Genomic DNA, 22,749 nt, shown 5'->3' with positions numbered 1-22,749 from the left:
CAGAAGGGTATCTGGAGAAAAGACAATCCTCATTACGTGATCTAATAATTTTGTTAAGTACACTAGAACTGTGATTATCTGAAGACTCACACTACAAGCAATTTAAGCTCTGACTATTAGCAAATACTGTATCATGGATGGATTATGACAGGCTGAGTGTAACACTTTCTGCCAGAACTTTGCCAAATCCATCTGTCATGGTTTAACCCCAGCCAGCAACTAAGTACCATGCAGCCGCTCGCTTATTCACTCCCCCCCTGCCCCCCAGCAGGGTGGGGAAAAGAATCAGAAAAAGTAGTAAAACTCAAGAGTTGAGATAAGAACAATTGAATATTTGAAATAAATATATACAAGTAACAAGAAGAAGAAGAATGAAAAGGAGAGGGAAGGCGAAAGGAATAAAATCCTAAGGGAAGGGGGAAAAAAATTAAAAAAAAAAAAAAAAAAAAAAAAAAAGAGAGAAGTGATGCACAATACAACTGCTCACCACCTGCTGACCGATGCCCAGCCAGTCCCCCAGCAGCAATCAACCTGGCCCCGACCAACTCCCCCCGGTTTATATACTTGGCATGACATTCTGTGGTATGGAATAACACTTTGGCTAGTTTGGGTCAGCTGCCCTGGCTGCATCCCCTCCTGATTTCTTATGCCACTCCAGCCTTTTTGCTGGCAGAGCCCAAGAAACCAAAAAGTCCTTGATTTAGTATAAACGTTGTTTAGCAACAACTAAAAACACTAGTAAGTTATCAACATTATTCTCACTCCAAATGCAACACATATTCCTAAAGACAGATTATCTAAATGCATCAACAGTTTATGTCTTCATATATACAAGAAAAAGTTGTTTTGTTAGGAAATACATAAAAATACACTTTAATATTATTTTTTAAAGCACAACAAAACACAGTGTATAGGTCTTCTTTACATCATATAGAGATTAGCTGGCACAAACTAATATAAACCTGATGCAATCTGGGGAAATAGGTGGAGGCAGATACATTTTTTTGAGTGTACTGGTTGTTGCAAGCAACAGGGGACCAAAACATACAAAAACAGATCCAAAGCTCCTCCCATTGTTTATTTATTCACAAAAATCTTACAAAACCACAAATAAACTCTTAAAATCCACATCAGAATGCTTCCTAACTGTCTCCTTCCCTTCTTTACCCTAAATCACAGGCTCTACTCCATGTATTTAGTGTAGTGACTATGCCCTTGCAAGTGACTTTCAACTTAAGGAAACAGCTAAGTACAGAATCAGCCCATGATATGCCTTGCCATAGCACACAATTATTGTAGGTCATAGCACAAGAATTAATCTATTTAATATCCAGTACTCCATTTCTAACAGCAATTAAATGTCATCATACAAATAATGCCATTGGTAACTACCACACAGAACAACCAAAAGTATTTACTATTTTAATACCAGGAATATGTTACAGTCAGCGTTGCTATCCTGGTCTGGCTGTATGGTTCTTACACCGTACTACTCCTGATCAAACCATATGGGTATTGTGCTTCCTGTTAAAATGGTTGGTTTATGTTATTTAGAGCTTTGAAACATACAGCACCATTCTTACATCAGCACAGCATGCTCTATACCTTGCATCTTAGTATAACTTCACAGACATTATCTTTCTGCTTTGTTTCCAATTGCTAGTTGTGTCAAGATCCTAATTTAAAATCCTATGGAACATTTATCTGCTTGGTATCTTTGTTTAGTTCTAATTCTGTATGCTATGTCTCTTTGATGGGTTGGTGCTACCCTCTAAATATGAGTCAACCATGAAGCAGCTTTAAATCCTTCATCATCAAAACCACATGCAAGCTAAATATTAAAATGAATGATAAAACCCACATTAAAACATTAGCCAGGAAGCCAGTCCTTAAAATGGAAATTTGGAGCAAAGCAGATCACAGCAAATTCAGGTGTTCCACATCTATTAGGATACCAGCCAATCCACATATTTACATCTAACTGGCTATCAATGCTATGCACAAGGGAGACTTAAGGATGCATTTATGCAGTCTATCACACACTACCTAATCCATGCAGCTGTTGGGACAACTCATCTACAGGTTCTCTGCTCACAGGCATTCTCCTTCCTGAGGGCCCCTCTGAAGGGGTCTGGGTCAGCTGAATTGCTTTAACTGCTTAAGTCCATTCCCAGCTGCTCTTTTTACACCAAGTAATACATGCACAATGAGCCTGATGCTTCCAGGAAGTATCACATTACTGCATCTAAACAGTCTGATTAGGTCAAGTACACTGGATAAATCCACTCTCATGGCAAATAAAGGCACCGTGGTATAAACATTCTTCCAGCAGAAGCTATGAAGCTTCATCAATCTTAGCATATTCACATATTTCTATTCTTCATTTATGTGATGACAAGGATGGAGAGATGAACAAATGAGCAGGGGAGAATAAATGACAGTTACTACAATACCCTTCCCGCTTTTAATATTTGAAGTATAACTTATGAATTAAGGCGAAAAGCTTCAGAGAGAAAAGTTGTTGTTACAGTTGCAGCTCTAGCCTGAAGTCAACATTAAATTCTGGTTCCCACTGTCTGCTCCAGACTTCAGTAAGACTGCACTCTCTTGAGGCCACTTTCCTTGAACATCCCTTTCACAGCAATCGCATTTCAGACTTTTTTTTAGGCAGATCTACATGCTCTGTGTGAGGACTTCTTCAAACAAAAAATCACAGCTTATGTCTTAAGTAATTTAGATATCATTATTTGGTACCTCACTCATGACAGCAAGGTTTGGTCTAAGACTTTCAATAATTGTCCCAAACTAATGGGGATAATCCCTTCTTCCTCCTATTATATAACTAAGGAGACACCTAAATATTACGATAATTACTGGAATAAGAACTCACTACCATAGGAGAATTACCAGTTTTACTCAAGTATAACAACTTAAGCATAGGATCATGTGAAGGAAGTGAGGCAGCATCATTCTTACTGAGCTCAAGTCATGCTGCACACATACAATCATATGGAAAATATGCTGCAATAAGCCCTGTTATGTTTATTGAATGACCCTTCACTGCACAGGTGATTATCAGTTATAATCAGGTGATTATCAGCTTTGTGGTTTGTACTATGTCATCCCAGTAACATTAAATTTTGTAATGTTTCTTGAATATAATATGCAACAGACCCCATTTTCTCTTCTCAAATTAGCATTTTCATACTGGATAATTCAAGGTAGCGCTAACAAATCTGAATCCTGTGTCTGTAGTTTGAAAATTACTATAGTCAGCAGCAACATAAAATTATCTAAAACATATCTAGCAGCTCATATGGAAAACTTCAAGGAAATCTCAGGCACCTCCCATGGTCACATGCTCAACATCAGCTAGTACTAGTAAGTACACACAGGGAGATCAAGAACTGATTAGCATATAGAAGTCTGATTCCTTAGCCCTTATTCTTTACTACCAAGTTCCAACTTACTATACAACATCTATGAAGTACTGAAGTGGCTAACGAGATGTTGAGCACAACTTTGGAAGTAAGGAAGTAATGCAGAACAGTACAGAGCCTCTCCAGCACTGTACCAAGTACAAATAACATGAGAAAAAAGATTTTGACTATGATTAAGTAGCACAGCAACATGGATTTGTCACGTCTACACACAGTTGTGATCAGCACAGATTTAGTTACTTTGGTTCTTCAAAGTCCTTTTCTGACAAAGCACTGTGAATAAGGTCAAGAGGCTCAGTGGAAGTCCTAACCACAGGTCAGTTAAAACAGCACAGCCACGTGCCTTTCAAACAGGAAGCACTTACTTGCGTTGTCGCTGTTTAAAAACAGCTTCACCATTATATAAAACACATTTGCACACAGATCATTTGGCTCACAAACTACACACCTATTCACACCACCCCCATTGATCCTGACAGCATCACCAGGGGAGATCCTGAATAACCTGTATTAAGTGAACAAGGGTCAGCATGATATTGCCCTTGATCCTGCCAAACAAGGGGAAAAGCCTCAAGCAAAAGCAGATACACCTTCAGATCACCACCTTCCAGCAGGCCTGCTAACAGCAGCAAAGTATTAGTATTTTTATGAACACAGGATCCTCAGAGGAATGAGGACTCCTAGAGAGAAACAGGATCTACCTGACAAAGGAGGTCAAGAGTATCTTTGCCAACAGGCTTGCTAACCTAGTGAAAAGAACTTTAAACTAGGTTCCCCAGGGAACAGAAACCAAAGCCCTCATTTAAGTGGAGAAACAGAACAGGGAAGCACATCTTGGAGAGGGTTCCAGAGGAAGTTTTCTCACTCGCTTTTGGAGAAAGTAGGACAGATGGGTACACCTGAAACCCTGTCTACAGAAGTATACAGCCTGTGATGCAAACAGGAAAGGCTGCCAGCATGTGCACAACTGCAGAACGATGATGTCACTTGAATTAGAGGCTCAATGGGATAGCTCACACAACTAACACGCTGTGAGACATGGGTGCAGGCTCCTCACAACAAGGAGGAGAGGTGGGTAGGGGTGAGCTGCACATGAACATGCAGCTCTGCTATGGAACCCTTAAACTTGCTGAGAGTTTATAAATCAAAACCAGAAGGGCAGCCTAAAAGATGGATGCCATCTGCTACAAACCACCCAGTCAAAAAGGTGATGTAGGTGAAGTCATCAGCACTGGAAGAAGCCTCTGATCATAGGCCACTGTTTATGGGGGGTGGGAGGTGGGGTGTCAGCCACCTCGATACCTGTTGGGAGGGCAATATGGCAAGGTACAAAAAACAGGAGCAGTAACAAGTTTTACTGCAGGTGCTGCACAGGCCCACTACAGGAGATGTTCCACTAGACCAGATACTCATGAGTAGAGTAAGAACTTGCCAAGGATGGCAGAGGCAGCCTTGGCAAGTAACTATGAAATGGTGGAGGTTAAGTTACAGAGGGAAACGACAAAAGCAAGCAGCAGAACCAGATTTCCAGACAGCAAACCTCTGCTTGTTAAAGAACCTAGTAAGTGGGATTCCAGGGCATGCTCCCCAAAAGGGCAATGGAGCCTTGAAGAGCTGGTCGAGTATCAAGGGCAACCTCCTCGAAGTATGAAAACAGTCCTTTCTGACATGCAAGATAACAAGCAAAACCAGCAGGAGGTCATCTTGAATTAACTAGGAACTCCTGGCAGAGATAAAGTGCAAAAAACTGAAGCATATAACAGGAACAGTTTATTAAAGACAAATAAAGAAGTACTGCCTGGATACTAAGGGGCAGAATAAGGAAGGCCAAGGCCATGGTGGGTTTGAAACTGGACAGCAATACAGAGGACAGCAAAAAGAGCTTGTACTGGCCTACATGTAGAAAAAAAGGAAAGAAAGGAAAAAAACTACAAGAAAAATGTTAGCCTGCTGCTAAAAGGGGCGGTCCACCTATTGCCAGACAATGCAGAAATCTCCTAAGCATCTTCTTTGCATCCATCCGTAGTAGGTTTTCTCTGGCTCTCAGCTGTCTCTGCCTAGTAGCAAAGTGAAATAAATGGAAAGATGAAGGTCAGATAAATTTTGGAAAAGATAATTCTGTCTCCAGATCACCTCTTTTAGTATTTTGCAAATAAACACCAGACCTCAGATTATATACTATTTTAATAGCATATACAGTGATTCCTCACTGACTGAGCATGATCCACTAACACTGAGTCCTATAGAAAAAGGGGGAAGAGGGAACAATTAGCGTTTCACACTGCACACTTGCCAGAGGATGCTGCATGGCCAGTCTTAGCTCTGAACATCCCAACTTCTGAATGCTTTTTTTGACAGCCTTATTTGTTTGTAAATATATATACATACACAGTTTTTTTGGAAACAGATGAATGACAGACAGTGTAGCTCTAACTTGCTCTTCTTTCATGACAATTAACATATAATATGCACCTTATTTCTGGCACACAAACACCTTTTTTCCTGAGATGAAAACTACTTTTCTATTATGAGCCCATTTCCAAGCAGATGGGTACAGTTTTACCGCAATGTTTCAAAAAAGCTTACCAAAAAAAAATAATCTCATTTTAAGATTCCAATACCACAACCCATTTTTGAAGGAATCAACAATGCTACTATGAAAGAACAAAGGAAAAATAATCCCTAAAAATTGAGATAACGCCACCCAGCAGCAATGTGTAATCTGTGATCATTAACAGTCAATCATTCAAAACCATAATAAGGATTTTATTAGACAAGCACTGAATAACCTCTGCATCACACTGCAGAAGCTTTTGACTTTAGTTTGTAAGGCTAGATACACAGTAAGGCAACCAGGACATTTAGGATCAACTTCTTTCTTCCTCAGTCTGGCTGTATAGAAAAGTACTTGAAGAGTCTTGGCCTGAAGACCAGTCCAAACAGCAACACAGCTGACTGGCCCACTGATTCAAATCACCTCCCAGAAGGCTTACCAACAGAACATGGTCAGCAGTATGTCCAGGATGGACTTGTCCATTGCCATACCTTCTGGCCACCGAGATCAGTCAAACAAGTTAGCCAGCACAGAAGGAATTTCAGTCCTTGTGTATAGACTGTCTGGCTATTAGTTAATCCATGTGGGCTCAACTGAGGAAGCTACACAGTGATAGATGCTACTTAAACAGAAAAACATAGGAGTTATCTAAGGCCTAATAACCAATCTAGAGCTGCAAATCACATTACTGCAGCAAAGGCATATAAATTAAAACTATTTTAATTGTGAAGTTATTGAGAAACATGACTGCTTAAAACTGCAAAATAACATTTTGCAAAGTACCTTTAGCGTAGAAAGGTAACAAAGGTCTGCCCTGGACCCCCATGGTACCATATAGAGAAAGCAAAACCAGGACATTTAAACACAGAATCCAGAGATTCAGATACACTATTCATTTGAATTACTGGAGCTTAAACACATGAAAACAGGAATTAGATAAGAAAACACAGCAGAAGATAATCAACAAGAACACATGAGGCAATGTATATGTAACCGATAAATAAATTTGTATGCAAAGGAAGTCACAGTTTAGATACAAGATGCAGGACCTCTGGACCCAACAGCACACCACCTGTACAGTAGTACATTGCTATGCTTGTCACTTACGATACTGCCCCATATAAGGTTTTATCTCAAACTCACTGCATAGCCACTGTGTGGTATGCTACAGCCAACTGTATTTGGTCCCTGAAAGAGAGGATTAGGATGACTCAATCACGATCAGTGGATTAGCAAGTCCACCCTAAATTAGAAAGGCAGGGTTGCCTGTGTGTCAGTACTCCCCACTATGTTAATAGCAGCCAGCAGGACTTAAAAGTATTGCCTCACATTGTAATTATTCTATTGCAAGCTGCCACTGAAAAAGCCAGTCTCATTCCTTATTTTCCTTCCCTTTCCCCACTGCTCATTCCTAATGTCACTCTTGCATCGCATCCAGCCACTGTGCTGCCATAATAAATCCCAAGTTACTTCACAAGGGGGTGGAGAAGAGGCTAGAGGAAGAAGTTCCCCCATCAGATCATCAAGCTTATTCAAGATCACCCTGCAGCCACACACAATCAATGCATCCAAGGCATGGAAAACACAGGAACACATCAGCTAGGTTAGAGAGTAACAGCAGAACTGCCCTTTCTGGCAGCATCCCACAGTTTGACTGTGTAAGACAAATGTACATCACAAATCAGTCTCCAAGAAAAGCAGACAAAACTAGATGTACAGCTTTGTTGCCTTGGACCGATAAACACCACATCTCAGTGAGCTAACGGGCATCGTAAGCTTGCTCTAGTGCTGATCTGATCTGCCTGGCATACTAGAAGACTCTGGGGAAGAATTCCAGGGGTCAATTTAACTTCAAAGTACTGGCTTGGGCCTCTTGGACAAAAACCTGCTCCTGTTAAGCTGAAAACCTCTCTATATGAACAGGCTCCCAACAGTAAGTAGTAATTTCCATATCTTGGAATTCTGCATCCCTCATTTTTGGTATATTAGAGCAAAGCCTAGTGCTATTCACCTTCTAGACAAACAACAAAACTTTTGAAGAAGTATGGGAAACAGATACAGGAAAAAGATTGATAAATTCTTAGTTCTAGAGATAAGCAACAAGGGGAAATGATAGTAATGTTTCCTCCCCAAATATGAGGAGACATCCACCATTTCCCGTGACTTATTTTGTAGGATCATAGACTCATTCAAGTTGAAAAAGAGGTTTAAGAAAATCAAGTCCAAATGATGACCCTAACAACCACTGCATTGAAGTAAGGGCTCTTACTTCAATTCTCTCTTCCTCGGTTTCTTTTCCTTACATATGGGAGAAGCAAGAAACAAACTCTTCCTTGGCCCAGCCAGTCTTCATTTGACAACTTAGGAAAACTACAGAACACATAACTCTGTATCTGGGCCTATTCAATAAATATTCTAACAAAATAAGAATCAGTTCCCCCCTCACTTCCAAGTGAAGACATTTCTTGTTTTCTTTTGAAAAGTACAGAGAAACCATTTCTTGTTTCCATATTAAAAAAAAAAAGTTTTTTGAAGGTCACCAACAGAATGCTGAAGTACTTTAAGCAGCCTCATTCCAGTAACACAGTCACAAGCTTTCCATCACACGGCAGTCTGGGTGATCAGGTCACTGCTCCACAAAGAACAAGAGAAATCAAACAGTTCCAAAGCCTCCATCTAAATCTTCTAAAACTTCCAAGACATAGCACAGCAAGTGAAAAAAAGGAGGAGTTTGCTTTGCTTTTTTTTGTTATATGCACCAGAATATCACCTATCCTAAGCCAGAATGAAAGTTCTGTTTAGCCCAGTAGCCTGTCTGAATGTAAGCACATGTCAAGTAAACGGTGATAGCTGTCTGCTTCACCTTCCCAGAGACCCGAAGCATATGGATTTCCTGCTCCAGCCATTAAACATTTGCATTTAGGCCCAGTCTTTTCTTCCTGGTCTTATTCAATTGCCTTTGGAAAACGAACTGTTAGCTTCTATAAGACCTTCTATAACTATACAGTAGACCTTATGATCACGCATAGAGAAAAAAATTTTGGTTTGTATCTACTAACACAAGTGATCTCCTGTTTTGTAATAAACAGTAAGATACAGCCATGTCTAACTCACTGGGTTTTGCGCTACTCATGATTTTCAAAACCTTCCACCATGCCTCTCCCTCCAAGTACCCATTCTCAACACAAGTATCCTAATCCATTTGCTATCTCCTTCTGGAGAAGTATTCTTTACTTCTGATCACCCTTGTCACCTTTCTTTAGCTTCCAGAGCTCTGTTATGTCCTTGGTACTATGGTAATCTTTGGCAACCACTTTACTTGTTCAATTATTTCTCAACATTAAGCAGAAGCGCTCATGAACCTGTATAGAGATTTTGCCTCCCCCACGAAGACAAATGTTTCTCTTCACATATATTTATTTTCTCAGCCAGACACTCAGTACCATAAAGGTTTTCATGTTTTTCCTTGTTTTTCTTACTAGGAATACAACCTCTCTCATCAGTGTTTCTACCCTCTTTCCCAAAGAGGACAGCACAGACCCATGTAGTATTCCAAAAATTACTATTACTCATGCCCTCTTTTTTTATATTTAAACCAACTACCCATTTATGACAGAACTCCTTATTTACTGCACTACAGGTGTATTTCTTGAAGAGCCTCTGGTATGGATGTCTAACCACAAACCTTTCAGTACAAAGCACGTCCAGACCAACTTTACACTAACCAACATTATTTGTGTGCCCAACAACTCTTTTATAGGACTCCACCAGCCATGTGCTACACGACTTGCCTTTATAAAAGGTATGTTAAATTTACATGTATTTATTGATTATTCTATTTCTCAGAATAGAATCTATGCTATTTAATCATATCAACCTTAACCACAAAAAGCAGTAGAAGAGTTAGTTTTTGTGATTATTGGTATGCATTTGCTCTGAGACTCAAACATGAGATTCCCTCAAAACTCTAACAGCTCTAATATGTCAACATCCTAAAACAGATATAAGAAACTAGACTGCCTGATTTATTTAATGTAAACACACATGTATGTACACCTTTTTCTTTTAAATAAAAAAAATCTAGCATGTTCTATTGATGTACACACAAGTTAGCTCTCTATTTTTCTAAACCCTGTTTTAAATCTTGGAGGGTTTGGTGGGGTTTGAGTTTTTTTTTTTAATTCTGGACTAGCTTGCACCATTTCTTATTGGAGTTACTGACTGTGATAATATACAGCTGTAATGACACCAGTTTTAAAGGCTGCAGGAACTCCAGCTATCTCCCTTTTTTTTTTTTTTTTTTTTTTTTTTTGCTTTTCCCCAGTCATCAGTTCAACATTACAGCAGCCCTGATACAAGCCACCTTTTCCAAAGGGGTTCCCTCTACTCTGGACATCACTCCAACTTCCTAATAAATCTAATTCCATTTTCCACTACGTCTTATTTTCTAAATATTGTTTTTTTCTCCTTCTCTTTCCCCCTCTGCTCCCAGATATGGTGCAAGGAACATTTCAGAGTGTGTTTACAAAATGTAAAGTAAAATCTAACAGTTCTTGGTTGTAAAATTAATACATTGCGTTACAGCCCGCTACTGAAGACAGTGGACTCAAAGGAACTAAAGATTAATTGACATCTACAACAAAACATTTTTCAGAGAAGCCCTTTCTTAAATAAAATTAACAAAGCCTGTTTCCTACAGGTTTGCATCCTCCTCTTCATTATCGCTGTTCCAAGCCCATGAAGGCTCTTCCATACAACCCTCATTTTGCTTCCCTCTCACATTCCTCAATTGCTGTCCCTTTGCCTCCTCATTCCTTGAGTAATGCCAATTACTTCTCACGCTCTCTAATTCCCGAGTGAGAGCAAGACAATTCTCTGCCTGCTGCCAAACCACACATGTACCAAGTGGCTGGCTGACAGACAGTGAGGTGGAAGGGTAGAGAGAAGAAGCTGCAAACGATTTTGCCATTTGCTTCTGCCGATCATGACTCAACAGAGGAACAAACAGTCAGAGCAACTGTGTGAGCTTGTTTCCTGAGGAACCAAGGCAGAAATACACCCCTTGGCATCAGCCAAGATCTTCTCTCATAACTCTTCTAGCTTGTAGTCTTAAATCAGTCTGATTTTAAAAAGTGTTATACATTTTTTGGAAAAAAAAAACAACTCACCGTTTTATTACGAAGTCTAATTATGTCAGAAACAGAGCCAGCTCCACAATATTCCATAACAATCCAGAGATCTGTGTTCTTAAAATAGCTGCCATAGTACTTGACAACATAGGGACTAGATAGGAAAAAAGTCAAATAGATTAATTCTTAGCAGTGAAGAAAAAAAAATCATAATCACAAGTATTGTTAGAAATTAGTTTGACACACACTAAAGAGCAAGTGTAATCAAATACACTTTTAAATTGTAATTCACTTAACTAATGCCCTGTTCAAATAGTCTGTTTATTAAAATAATAAAAGAACTAGTAACTCTCTCTCTCTCACAAGCTTTCAGTGATATTCAAATACAGACAGTTTTCCCAAACACCAGTCTTCTGATACAAAGCTTTGTTTTTCCTTCCTCTAAGGCCTCCCAATTTTTAACTCTTCTCACAAAGTTATTGGATGTTTCCCTTCTTTGAAAGGATGCCTTGTTTTCTTCTCTCCTACACAAAAAAAACCCATGGAAACTCACCCATGTTTTCCTGGTTTTGCAAGCATGAACTTATTTCAAGTATGGGGCTAGACCTCAATGTTAAACAGAATGTAGTGTTGGTTTGAACAAGACTTCTGGATTTGCAAATGTATTTCCATATTGAACTGTCTCATGTGAGGAGACAGTACTATCATAAATAGAACATACTGCTTTGCTACTCATCAGTTTGTCACTTGACATAATACTTCCTTGGAAGCAATTGCAAAAGAAGGGCAGAAACAGATGTGGTAAATGTAACAATGATCATCCTTCAGAAAAGTGATTAGATGGTGTATTTATGGAAATTAAACGTTGGAGTGTTGGGGTTTTTTTTGCAGAAACTTAAGTAAAGGAGGTTACAGTTAGACTGCCATCCACCTCCTACAAAGTCAGGAAGTAAGATACTGAGATCTCAGACAGCGGCTTCTGGTCAGAACACCTGCATTGAAGGGTGGAATCAGACACTTGTGCTGATCCTGAAATACAATTCTTTGCTCCAAAACATTCGGCAGCAACGTGTTTTGTTGGAAAGCTGATGGAGGAAAAAAGAGAGGACCTATGGTTGATTCCTGCAACATGGTGCTATCTTTATAAAAGATGGTCAAAACTATCATCAAACTACTTCATTAGAGAGCAACTGTTAGTACTATAGCAACTTGCTTTTACAGAAGGCAAGGTCGGTCAGTTCCCTCCCAACTAGTCAAAATGTCTACCATTTAGAAGTATGCCATACAGATCTTGCCTTTTATAAACTCCTGAAGTGAGGAAGGTTACTATTACTTCTGAAGGAAAACCCACTGGTTTTCACGCCCGTATCTTGCCAGACCTACACTATGCTAGTGTTCCCAGCAAAAACTGGGTATTATTAAAAATCAGGACAAGATGATCTCTTGAAAATATCAAGTGCTGTACAATCTCAAAACACTGTTTAAATTTGCTTAAAGCCTCATCCCAGTTAACTACATGGGCCAGTCTTTTCCATATCAATTGCTTGCCTTAGTAATCTACACTTTTTCCCCTTAAAAGAGCTTCAGCACATACAGTATAGCTAGTTCTAGCAACAGGCATGGAGAAGGAAGGAAGGAAGGAAGGGTAAAGCATTAAGACTTAATCGCCTTCTATTTGAGATGCTGCAACAGCTCAGTGCTTCTCTATAACATCAGTGGAATCATCACATGTAAAAATAAAGCACTAAGAAGTGCACCATCCCTCCCGTCAGTACTGCACAGCACTCACTGTATTTGCACAAAGGCACACAATGTATATACAAGGACATGATGCAGGGCTGCAGCCCAACCCTTCTTTTCAACCAGAGAATGGCTGCTTTTGTCCAGTGAAGGAAGAGTTTGTGTTCTAAAATTCTCAACTCTAACTTTGGGGAAGGAGGAGGGGTGTGTATAAGTAATACAACAGTACACATCCACTAGATACCAAATGCAACATGTTGTTCAGAAAAAAAGTAGAAAAAAAAAACAAACAAGGGCAGAGAAAAGCGGGGCAGGACACAAAAATAAGATGATGAGTAGGCCTACATAGGACAACAATGAAAATGTCACAAGCAGCATAGTGTATAAAGAAAAGTGAAAAATTCAGAAGATTCTCAAGTATCACCAGTTCTTTCCTCCATCAGTATATTTCACAGACATTTGGTTTAAGTATCTATTTCAACCCTGGTCTAGTACTAACAGACTAACTAACATACTACTTCTTGAACCTACGCCACTGCTTCCAATCAGCTCATGTGGCTCAAACCCCATGCAGCAACTAAGGACAGCTACCCTATCATTGGCCCCACAGAAGAACTCCTTCTGAGAATTCATAAGGTACTATGGCACTATTTTCTAATTTATTTAATGCCTTCCTTTATGTACGGGGAAAGAAACAAAGCTGAGGAAATAAAAAGAAGTAAGAGCACAGCAACAAAAAGAATCAAATTAAACATATTGTTAACTACTCTTCCAGTGCAGAGGAAGAGTTGAGGACCTACTCTGGGGATCAAATCTAGTTCTACAGTTAAGCAGACAAAGAAAGATTGCTGCTTCCTTTTTAATCTGTACCTGTTAAAAACTCAGCTGGCCAGACAGACAAAAAAAGTCTCATAAGGACGAAAAGGATTAAGAGGAGCCCAAAAATACCAATAGGTCCCAAATCCTTTTAATAACACCTGAAATGACCTTATCACGCATCTTTGTGTAATGTGGGAAAAAAACTTAAATCCTTCCTTTTCCTTCCATTCCCCTGCCTACATATTTAACAACCTTCTAGCTTCCAGAGCACTCAGTGCCAGAAGGGAATGGCTTACAAGGTTCAGTGTGTTCATAGGTCACAAACACTCAGATCAGGGCTTGGGCTTGCTGGCAGAGGTTCTAAAGAAATTTGAAGAACAGTTGCATTCTCATATACTAGATATAATGTACTCCAAGGTCTCTACCTCTATATTTAAGGATAAATATCTGAATCTTCTCTTCTCCTTCATGACCCCATAGACAAGATCGTGCTGTGGAGTGGTAAAATCAAGCTCTATCTAGCACCTGAGCAAAACATTCAGCAACAAATCTGAATGAATTCAGACTGCTTTAAAAGGATTATCTTTAAATCTGAGATGAGTACTGCTCATTGCCAAACAAGCAATTTTTTCATTTAAAGACAGACAACACCGAAACACCACAAAAGCACAAACACAATTCAGAAGTAAAAGACCACTTGCTATAATACAATTCACCAAGTTCATGACTAAAGCAATCAATATTTTATTTAAAATTTCACCTAACTAGAGAGTGTAAAACTTTCCTGTTTGCACTTCAGGTAACAAGCAATAGACTCCTGTATCACTCAGACATGAATACTCACTCTAGTAAACCTGATTTTGAAGTTACAGCCAAAGACTTAAAATATACAAAGAAAAACACTGATAACTCCATAGAAGAAAGGAAATGCCAATTAATTTCTACATCCTTGCAGACACTTGATGTTAATGGAATTCCTATAACACTAGCAATCATAAGATACTTTGTGAACAAGTGTAAGGTAACAGTCCTTCTTCAAAACTATTACCAGACTGTTCCCTTTTTAAAGGTTAAGTTCCTGCATGAAAGAGGCAACCGACAGAATACCATTTTGTAAGTTAAACTGCTAGCCATTAATCTTGTGCCAGAAACACGTTTATCGATCTTATGAAAAAAGTAACTCAGAATTCACACTGCCTATGATATTTACAGGAAATACTAACCTTTGGGCTTGCCAGTGCAAGTAAAGTGAAGCAAGCATGGAAAATTCTAAGCAGAAGCAAGTACTTATTCCTTCATCAGTTTCTGTTAGGGACACTATTTGTATTTCCTTCAATCCAAACTAAGGATAGCAGGAAATTGGCAAAGTGGTTCCTTTCAGCAAATTATCCAACACAAACTACTTTAATTTTCCACGCCAAAAAAAAGTTTGCCGCTGCATATATTTCGGCTGTATTTACAAGTACAAACACATTTTCACGTAGACTTTTTGAGAGGGAGCAAAATTGTCATACCTACCTGTCACACTGCTGCATTATAGAGATTTCTTTAATTATTTCTTGAAGATCTGACTCCACGGGGACCTGTTTAATTGCTACAACTTGTCCAGACTCTTTGTGTATTGCTTTAAACACACTACCATAAGACCTAAAAAGAGAGAGTTTAAAAAAAAAAAAGGGGGGGGGGGAGAGAGATATAAAAACCGTGTTTCTCATTTCCATTACGCAGAAACTTTTAAAAGTCACAGAAGCCATATGTTCACACAGAAGTATGAGGGATTTTTCAGGCTGCAAAACAATTAGTTCTATCAGGACTTCAGGAAAGACATACCTCTGAATAATAATCTTTGTCAAGATGTGGACTAACTCCAGTACAGATGCAAGCACCTTTGCTGCCTTAATAAAAAAGGGACATCAAAATGCACGGATGTATTTGGGGAAGCATGAAAGTCTACTGATGCATGCATTTGCTTTATTATCAAAACTTGCCTAGGGAAGTATTCCTTAGGACATTTACAGTCACTCTGTCTGTAACTTAATATTCCAACACATGCTTTATATACCATTTCCCTCTGATCCCATCCCTCATAAATAGCTGCACTTACCCTTCACCAAGTTTCTCCAGAACATCAAAGACTTCTTCAGGCTGTTTAGTTAAACTATCTTCACTTAGCTTTTTCAGTTTGCTAAAAGACAGACAAGAGTTATTTGTTTGTTTGTGGGAAGAAAAGACACAGAACTCAAGCAAATTTTCATACAAATCAGCAGACAAAAAAAAAAATACACTCCAATGAAAATAAAATGCTTAATTAAAGTGCAGTAATATAACTTTCTTCATCATATGATGGTTGATTAAAATTTTAACAACTTTTGTCATTATCACTTTCCCACTAATGTTTGCTCAATTCAAAACAGTATGGGACCAATTCACTGTCCAAACCACTTCCTTTGCTGAAGCAGAAACAGCCAAAGGCTACTGTAAAGTTCACCATTAGTCAAAAAGCAGCCAGCATGCAAACACATGCTCATTACTGCCTAGACTACACCATGCTGTTATCTAAGAAAGTATAAACCAATCCTTCACCCACATGAGGTATCCACTTTCTAAATGATACCACTCATAAGCCAGTGATTTACATCAAGTTAGAAGAACTTGACTGTAGTCAAGATGACTCTGGGAGCAGATGGTAGCACTTCACCTTCACAGGTGCCAGCAGAACATTGAACTTCCAAGAGCTGAGTACTCTTAAGAGTTGTTGGAGCAGTCCTTTTTGCATCTTTTTGAAGTTACAAAGGGACAGGTGCAACAAAATATCTTGTTACATACCACCATATTTTGCCCTCCAGTTCTCTCTCACACATTCTCAAAATCACTCAATATCACCCTACTATTTCTCCTAGCACCTTCAACTCACTCTTACCACTGTCCTTTGTCCTTTACAAGCAGCCCTAGCCTTTCCTTGGTCTCCAGCATTCCAGTCTACCCAGCCCTCCAGACTCCTGGCAGGTCTCTAAACACAATTTGGCTGCAAGCTTGCAATGGAGCTGACACTGAACATAGACCAAGAAAATACAACCACAGACACATTGCAGTGATGCTGGGTAGCTGCAACACATAAATCCTTCACCCTAAGAAGTTATAGGGAATTTTGCTGCAAGATTGAATCAAAAAGTTCACATTACATGATAGCCAAGGGTACTTTTAAAGTAGAAGATGAGGGGAAGAATAGCTAATGCTGTAGTGTTAGATATAGACAATGTATTCCATATGCAGGAGGAGGAAAAAGGAAACAGGAGGAAAAAAAAAAAAAGGCGAAAAAAGAAGAAACTTTGAAGCATAGCAGATCATTGAGAATTTATGGAAAGTAAGTTACCCTGTGACATCTTCCTGGAAATTAATACAAAATAGGGAAAGGCAGGCACAGACAGAAAAGATTATAAAGTCTTAACATTGGAAGAATGCGTTCAAAAGAAACTCCTTCATATGAAGGGATGCAATTCTGTAATATAAAGAACTAATAAAAATTCAAGTGAAACGACTGATGAAGGAATTCCCGAGTCAGAAGAGACTTGTTACTGCCAACCATCTAAGTGAAGACAAAAATTTAAAGTAATTGTATAACCACACAGGTTGTATGGATTGGTGTTAAACAAGGAAATTAAGGGGGGTGGGGGCAGGGAGCATACATATTTATATATCAAATAACTAGTTCACAGTTGTAGCAATGACATGAATACAAAAAGCATCAACAATCAATAAGGAAGGGTGCATGAACTGCTGTAAAGACCATAGAGTTTGCTACAGCAAACAGACAGGAAGCTGGAAAGCACATGTGTTTAACGGAGAATAAAAATCTCCACAGCAAAGGAAAGGCACAACTTATGAACACAAAGAAAAACAGCCAAAAATTCAAATGAGAGTAGCTAAATGATGTCTGCAAGAGTGGCCTACAAATGAAACACAGGAACACATAACAGCTCAGCTTGCTTTTTCACCCTCTCTTCACTTGTTAAAGACTAGGAAGCAGAAAGCTGGAACTTAACTTTTTTCCTCCCTCTGATCAGGTTATCTGCAGCCTTAAAGGCAACATTCACAGAGTAAGTTACTACAATCATCCTCTGCTTACTATACCAGCAGAGCCTCAAAAAATAAAAAGCATGACCATTAGCCAAGTCTCTCACTTGATCGAAGAGCTGAGTAACAGAAAACGTACTCAACAGAACAATAGGAAGAATGAACTTTTTAGTAACTGCAAAAAAACGGAAAACATACAGTTTCCTCTCAACCAAAGATGTCTAAGAAGAGAAGACTTCCACCTGCCCATCAAAAGAGCAATGCCTGCTAAAATGAGAAGAAAGAAAAAATAAAAACCATACTAAAAGGGTTCCAGCAGCACCATTAACGCCAAGACATTGGGAGCGCTTGAGAAGAGTTAGGGTAAGTCACAAACTGCATACACTGATCAAAACCAATGCCACTGTCAAATAACAGATTTATCTGGAGCACTTGAGAAACAACCAGGAGACCAAAGAGATAAGCATTCTGTAGTTTTAAAACTACATTCACATTATTCAACTCTTACAAACGTGTTATAAGATCAAATAATACTTAACACTAAGGCAGCTTATAAGATCAAATAATACTTAACACTAAGGCAGCTAAACGATAAACCTATTTAGAGGAAGAAAGACACATCAGTCTCAGGAATTTCAGAGTACAGATGCTAGGTCCGATGTACAAATGACAGTATTAACACTACATTCTTTGAACCACAGAAAGATCCTAATGACTCAGACTGTTCAATGATTTCTATTTCTAGAAGTTTAATAGAATTCCCAGCTCTTTAACTACAGAACAGCATGCAATATACCCTGAAAGGGTTGCAACAGAGAAAGCATTTATGATCACGAGAAGCAAGGAGGAGGAAGATGACTGTTGTAACTGGCTGTAAAGCACTAAGTAGAAAAGAAGACTAGAAATATTATCTTATTGGTTAAAACAAGCAACTAAAACTTGGGACAGAGAAACACATCTAAAACTTCAGAATTAGCTCCTTAATCAGGAGTTGTTCATGCATGTCCTACTACCCACACTTTTAAAATGTGCAAGACGAGATTTAGAGTCAAACGTTTCAGAAGGATCACTGCTTTTTTTAAAAGCATTAAAGTGCTCTACATGAGAAATGAATACTATGATCACCCAGCAAAATGCTTACCTGCTAAGGCATGACTAGAAATACGAGGGGAGCAGGAGGGAGACAAAACTGAAGAGACAAAGGGTTGAAGAACAATCGGAGAAAAAAGTGTTTCAGTCCTCTCCCTCATGGGCGTGCTGCTTTCATAACACAAGCATTTAAATCAGAGCAAATAAATCGGTAGATTCATGCACTGTATCTGTGAGAAAGTCTAAAACTGATGCGTGGAAGACAAGTATAAAACCTAGGTAAGAAGTCATTCTGGGTTTTTTGCCCTAGAAAATTCTCATGTAGTGACTATGGGCTATTTCAGCCATCTTCCAGAAGGAAAGTTCTTCCTGAAGGCAGGACTAACTAAACTACAAGAGCTGTCAAAAGGATCTTAATTCCAAACAGGTTTGATGTTCTGCATAAGACCTGGTCTCTTCAGCAAGAAAAACACATCCTAGCAAAGAATTTTACTTCTATAAATCCAGCTCACAGGAGAAAACATTCATACTTAGCGTGACGAGAATCTTATGCATCATTGAATACATCAGCAAAACTCCACATAACTAAATGTGGAAAAGCCTAGAAACAGAGAGAGGGGACCCAAGACTACCAGTCATAGCATAAAATCAGAAAAATCTGAATTGGGATCTGAAAAAGCGAAAGATATTTCACACACACCCACACCCCCAACATGAAAAAACAAAGTATGAGTTTAGTGCCCTACAGTCATTACTTACAGATTTCAGAAAAATAAATTGGTGATGCGCCACAGAGATAGCCATAAAAAAAATCCTGAAAGCTAACAAAAACGCAGGACTAAAGAATAGAACTCTATCAATTACTGTCATCAGTTATGGAAAACTGGACGGCTGCTCCATGAAACATGAAGATATGTGCTTTATTTTGCAGAAGAACTAGCACATTGAAATACTTAAAAAAGAATGGCTGGGATCAATTATGCTGATATCTTAAAAGAGAAGGTATCAAGAGAAATCACTGCAGGCATCAGAAACAGAGGTGGCATGTGAAAGCCTCGAGACAGTTACATTGCTTTACACTGTTCACAAAAGTAGAAGCAAGTTTAAGATAGTTTACATTATTGTATTGTGTACTATATATTCAGTTTTCTACCAATAAAACTCAAGTAAACTTACACTTCTGTCCCATCATTTTCAGGAGGAACTCAATTGTCATCCATTTGACCTTACATGCCCATTGATGTGAACATTAAAAACAGCATATTTTTCACACAAAGTTCGTATTTTTAAAATGTTTTGCCTTTCCCACAGAACTTGAAAAGTCACATTTTGGTGAAAATCAAAACTGCCCAAGTTCAAAGAAAGGACTGGAAAACCTCGATCAACACACTCCATGCTTGTTAAGCAGCCTTTTATTTGACAGCAGTGTGCAGGAGATGAGCAAGATTAAAGATTATGTATTTGACAGAATTCTGTCTCTAGCTACTTTTCCCTTGTATGCAACCTATCTCCTGGTACATGAGTATGCCAACATAGACAGACAAATGCAACAGTAATAACACATCTGAAAACATCTGAAACAGTTAAAAATTCAGATGCAAGAAAACACTGTGTCAACTACCACACAAATTGTTCAGTATAAAGTCAGAACACCTACTCCAATTACTTTCAGAAGTAAACAAAATTATACTGAAAAGGACTCCTCCTTAGAAGTCTCTGTTACTGTTGCAATACACGGGTCAAACAAGGAAAGCTAGTGATTTTGACAGCACCCCCACTGAAAAGCCACAGTGGCCTAGCCTGTCACTTGGGCATCATCACTGCTACTTTCTGAAGGGCTGTTTTAAAGATTTACACAACACACAACCGCATTGTATATTCCTTTACAGGGAAAGGGGGAATAAAAGTGTCCTGTACCTGTAAGGGAACACTGGGATTCTAGGATACCCATGCAGCTTTGAATGTTCAGATGAAATTCTTGCTACCTCTAGATTAATGTGTTGTACCACAGGTATGGTAATAGATCCCTGTCAGTAACCGCTCCTGAGGACAACAGGCCACAAAGTAGCCTAGCACCCACATCTATTTCACCAAGTAAACATGGCACATCCATTCCAAGCCACCACCATATCCAAGGCAGGGATCAAAAAATTCAGCTCACAAAAAATAATCTGTACTCCTTCTGGACTTGCAAAAAAAGAAGGTGGCCTAGCAGAATGGTTGGGAATAACAATCAGAAAATGGTAAAAAAAAAAAAAAAAAAAACAACTAACACACACACACACACACAGATAAAGGGGATACATATACACATTTATAAAAACTGAGTTCAAATCTTCCCTCCCACTGAAAAAACAAATCCATTAAGTTCTCATCACATTCAAATTTCCAGAAATAAGCTTCAAAACATGGGAAATCTACAAAGGTGATGAGAGAACTTATAAACTCTGTCACATTTTTATTTCTTCCTGACCCAATCTAAGGATTTAAAGAGCTCCTCACTTTCAATTAAAGTAGACAATACACCTCCAGCTAGGTAACAAGGTCAGAGCAAACCCCAGATCTTAAAAAAAAATAATAATCTTGTAGATTACGCTAACTTCAAGTTTTACATTCAATCCTTTGACATCACCAGATCTCAACCTTCACAACAGCGCTGGTAACATTGATTACTCCTCAGACATTCTGATTTCCTGTCCTAAATCCTTGCTGGTACCTGTCCTACTTCCTTTATTTGAGACATGCAGCACTGTCAGCCTGAAACTACAAGTGTAGTCCTGTCCCTCCTCACCCCATTACTTGCTAAAACCACTCTGCATAACAACTAGAAATCAGTTCTTGGTCAGAATTTTCAATAGTAAATACTGTTCCACTGCCTGCTAAAAATGCTCTGCATTGACAACTACTAATCAATTCTCGGTTGGAGTTTTCAAGTAGTAGATATTGTTATTTAATGCATTATTGGAGAGAAAACAGAAGTTCAAAACTACATTCTTCTCAAGTCCTGTCATCCTGCAGGAAGTTGTTTCAAAGAATTTTAAAGGCTTTAAATGCAGAATGTAAGAATTTTAAAGTAGAATATAAAAACTGATTTATTATCTTCTACCACCAATTTACATCGTGTAGTGCCTAGATTTTTCATTACATTAACAGGAAGCAAGAGTAAACTACTTGGAGTTCTAGGACAGTAAGTATAGATGTAAACTGGGTAACTACATTCTGTACACCACACAACTACATTCTATATAGTATGTAACTACATCCCAGAAGGGATTGTTCCAATTTAAATATGCAATTAAATATAATACGATTAAATACAGGTAAAGCAAAATTATTTTGTGCACTAAGATGACAGTGTCACATTTAAAGCAGAAGCTCACGGTTTCACATGCACACAGAAAGAAGTCAAATGATAAATGCTAACAAAAAAAAAACACAAAAAAAAACCAAAAACTCAACCACGTCGTAATTAGTATGACCAGGTAACCTGTGTATTTCTGAAAACACACAGACTGTGGGGATACTCTTGATTTTTGCCTCTTCCCACTCTCTGATTTGCAATCGCAACTATGCAACCCCCACCCCCACAAGCATCCCTCCACCAGCAGGACACAAGGGCACTTTCTAACGGGGAAAAATAACTACTTATGTCGGTCTCTCCCATAGACTGAGCTATAAAGCGCACAGACCCCTAGGCCACAAAGGACTCCTCTCAGCGATGAGGTTCCCCTCATTTCACATTAAAATGCTCCTCCGGTAACTCCACCAGCCCCTAAGGACTTGCCTCCACCTGGAGGTTTACCCAGGGCGGTTATTTCGAGGGCACACACACACCCCAACACCAACAACCCCTCCGGTCGCCAGGCGGGTCTCAACCCTCGCCCTCGCCCCACAGCCCCCCTCA

At 38.9% G+C, this 22,749-nt stretch overlaps 1 protein-coding gene across 6 annotated transcripts in view; it reads right to left on the bottom strand.

Moving 5' to 3' along the window:
- The window catches only part of STK3 (serine/threonine kinase 3), a 149,368-nt gene that overhangs the window by 112,956 nt on the left and 13,663 nt on the right, over window positions 1–22,749 (bottom strand). For 5 of the 6 annotated variants that reach the window (XR_013926950.1, XR_013926951.1, XR_013926952.1 and 2 more), the window contains exons 2-4: window positions 15,787–15,867; window positions 15,201–15,329; window positions 11,163–11,277 (exon numbers count right to left, since the gene is read on the bottom strand). Coding sequence is in view for 3 of the 6 variants with exons in the window: in XM_080380123.1 (XP_080236249.1) it covers window positions 11,163–11,277; window positions 15,201–15,329; window positions 15,787–15,867 (325 nt within the window). In the remaining 3 variants the exon portion in view is untranslated. Of the gene's footprint in view, window positions 1–11,162; window positions 11,278–15,200; window positions 15,330–15,786; window positions 15,868–16,380; window positions 20,948–22,749 lie in introns of those variants that run through there. The other variant, XM_080380124.1, reaches the window with a different exon arrangement.

This window comes from Falco punctatus (assembly GCF_963210335.1).
Source record: "Falco punctatus genome assembly, chromosome: 3".
NCBI classification, from domain to species: domain Eukaryota; kingdom Metazoa; phylum Chordata; class Aves; order Falconiformes; family Falconidae; genus Falco; species Falco punctatus.
The sequence above is the reverse complement of the archived record's forward strand: the minus strand, read 5'-3'. Positions and strand labels throughout refer to the sequence as shown.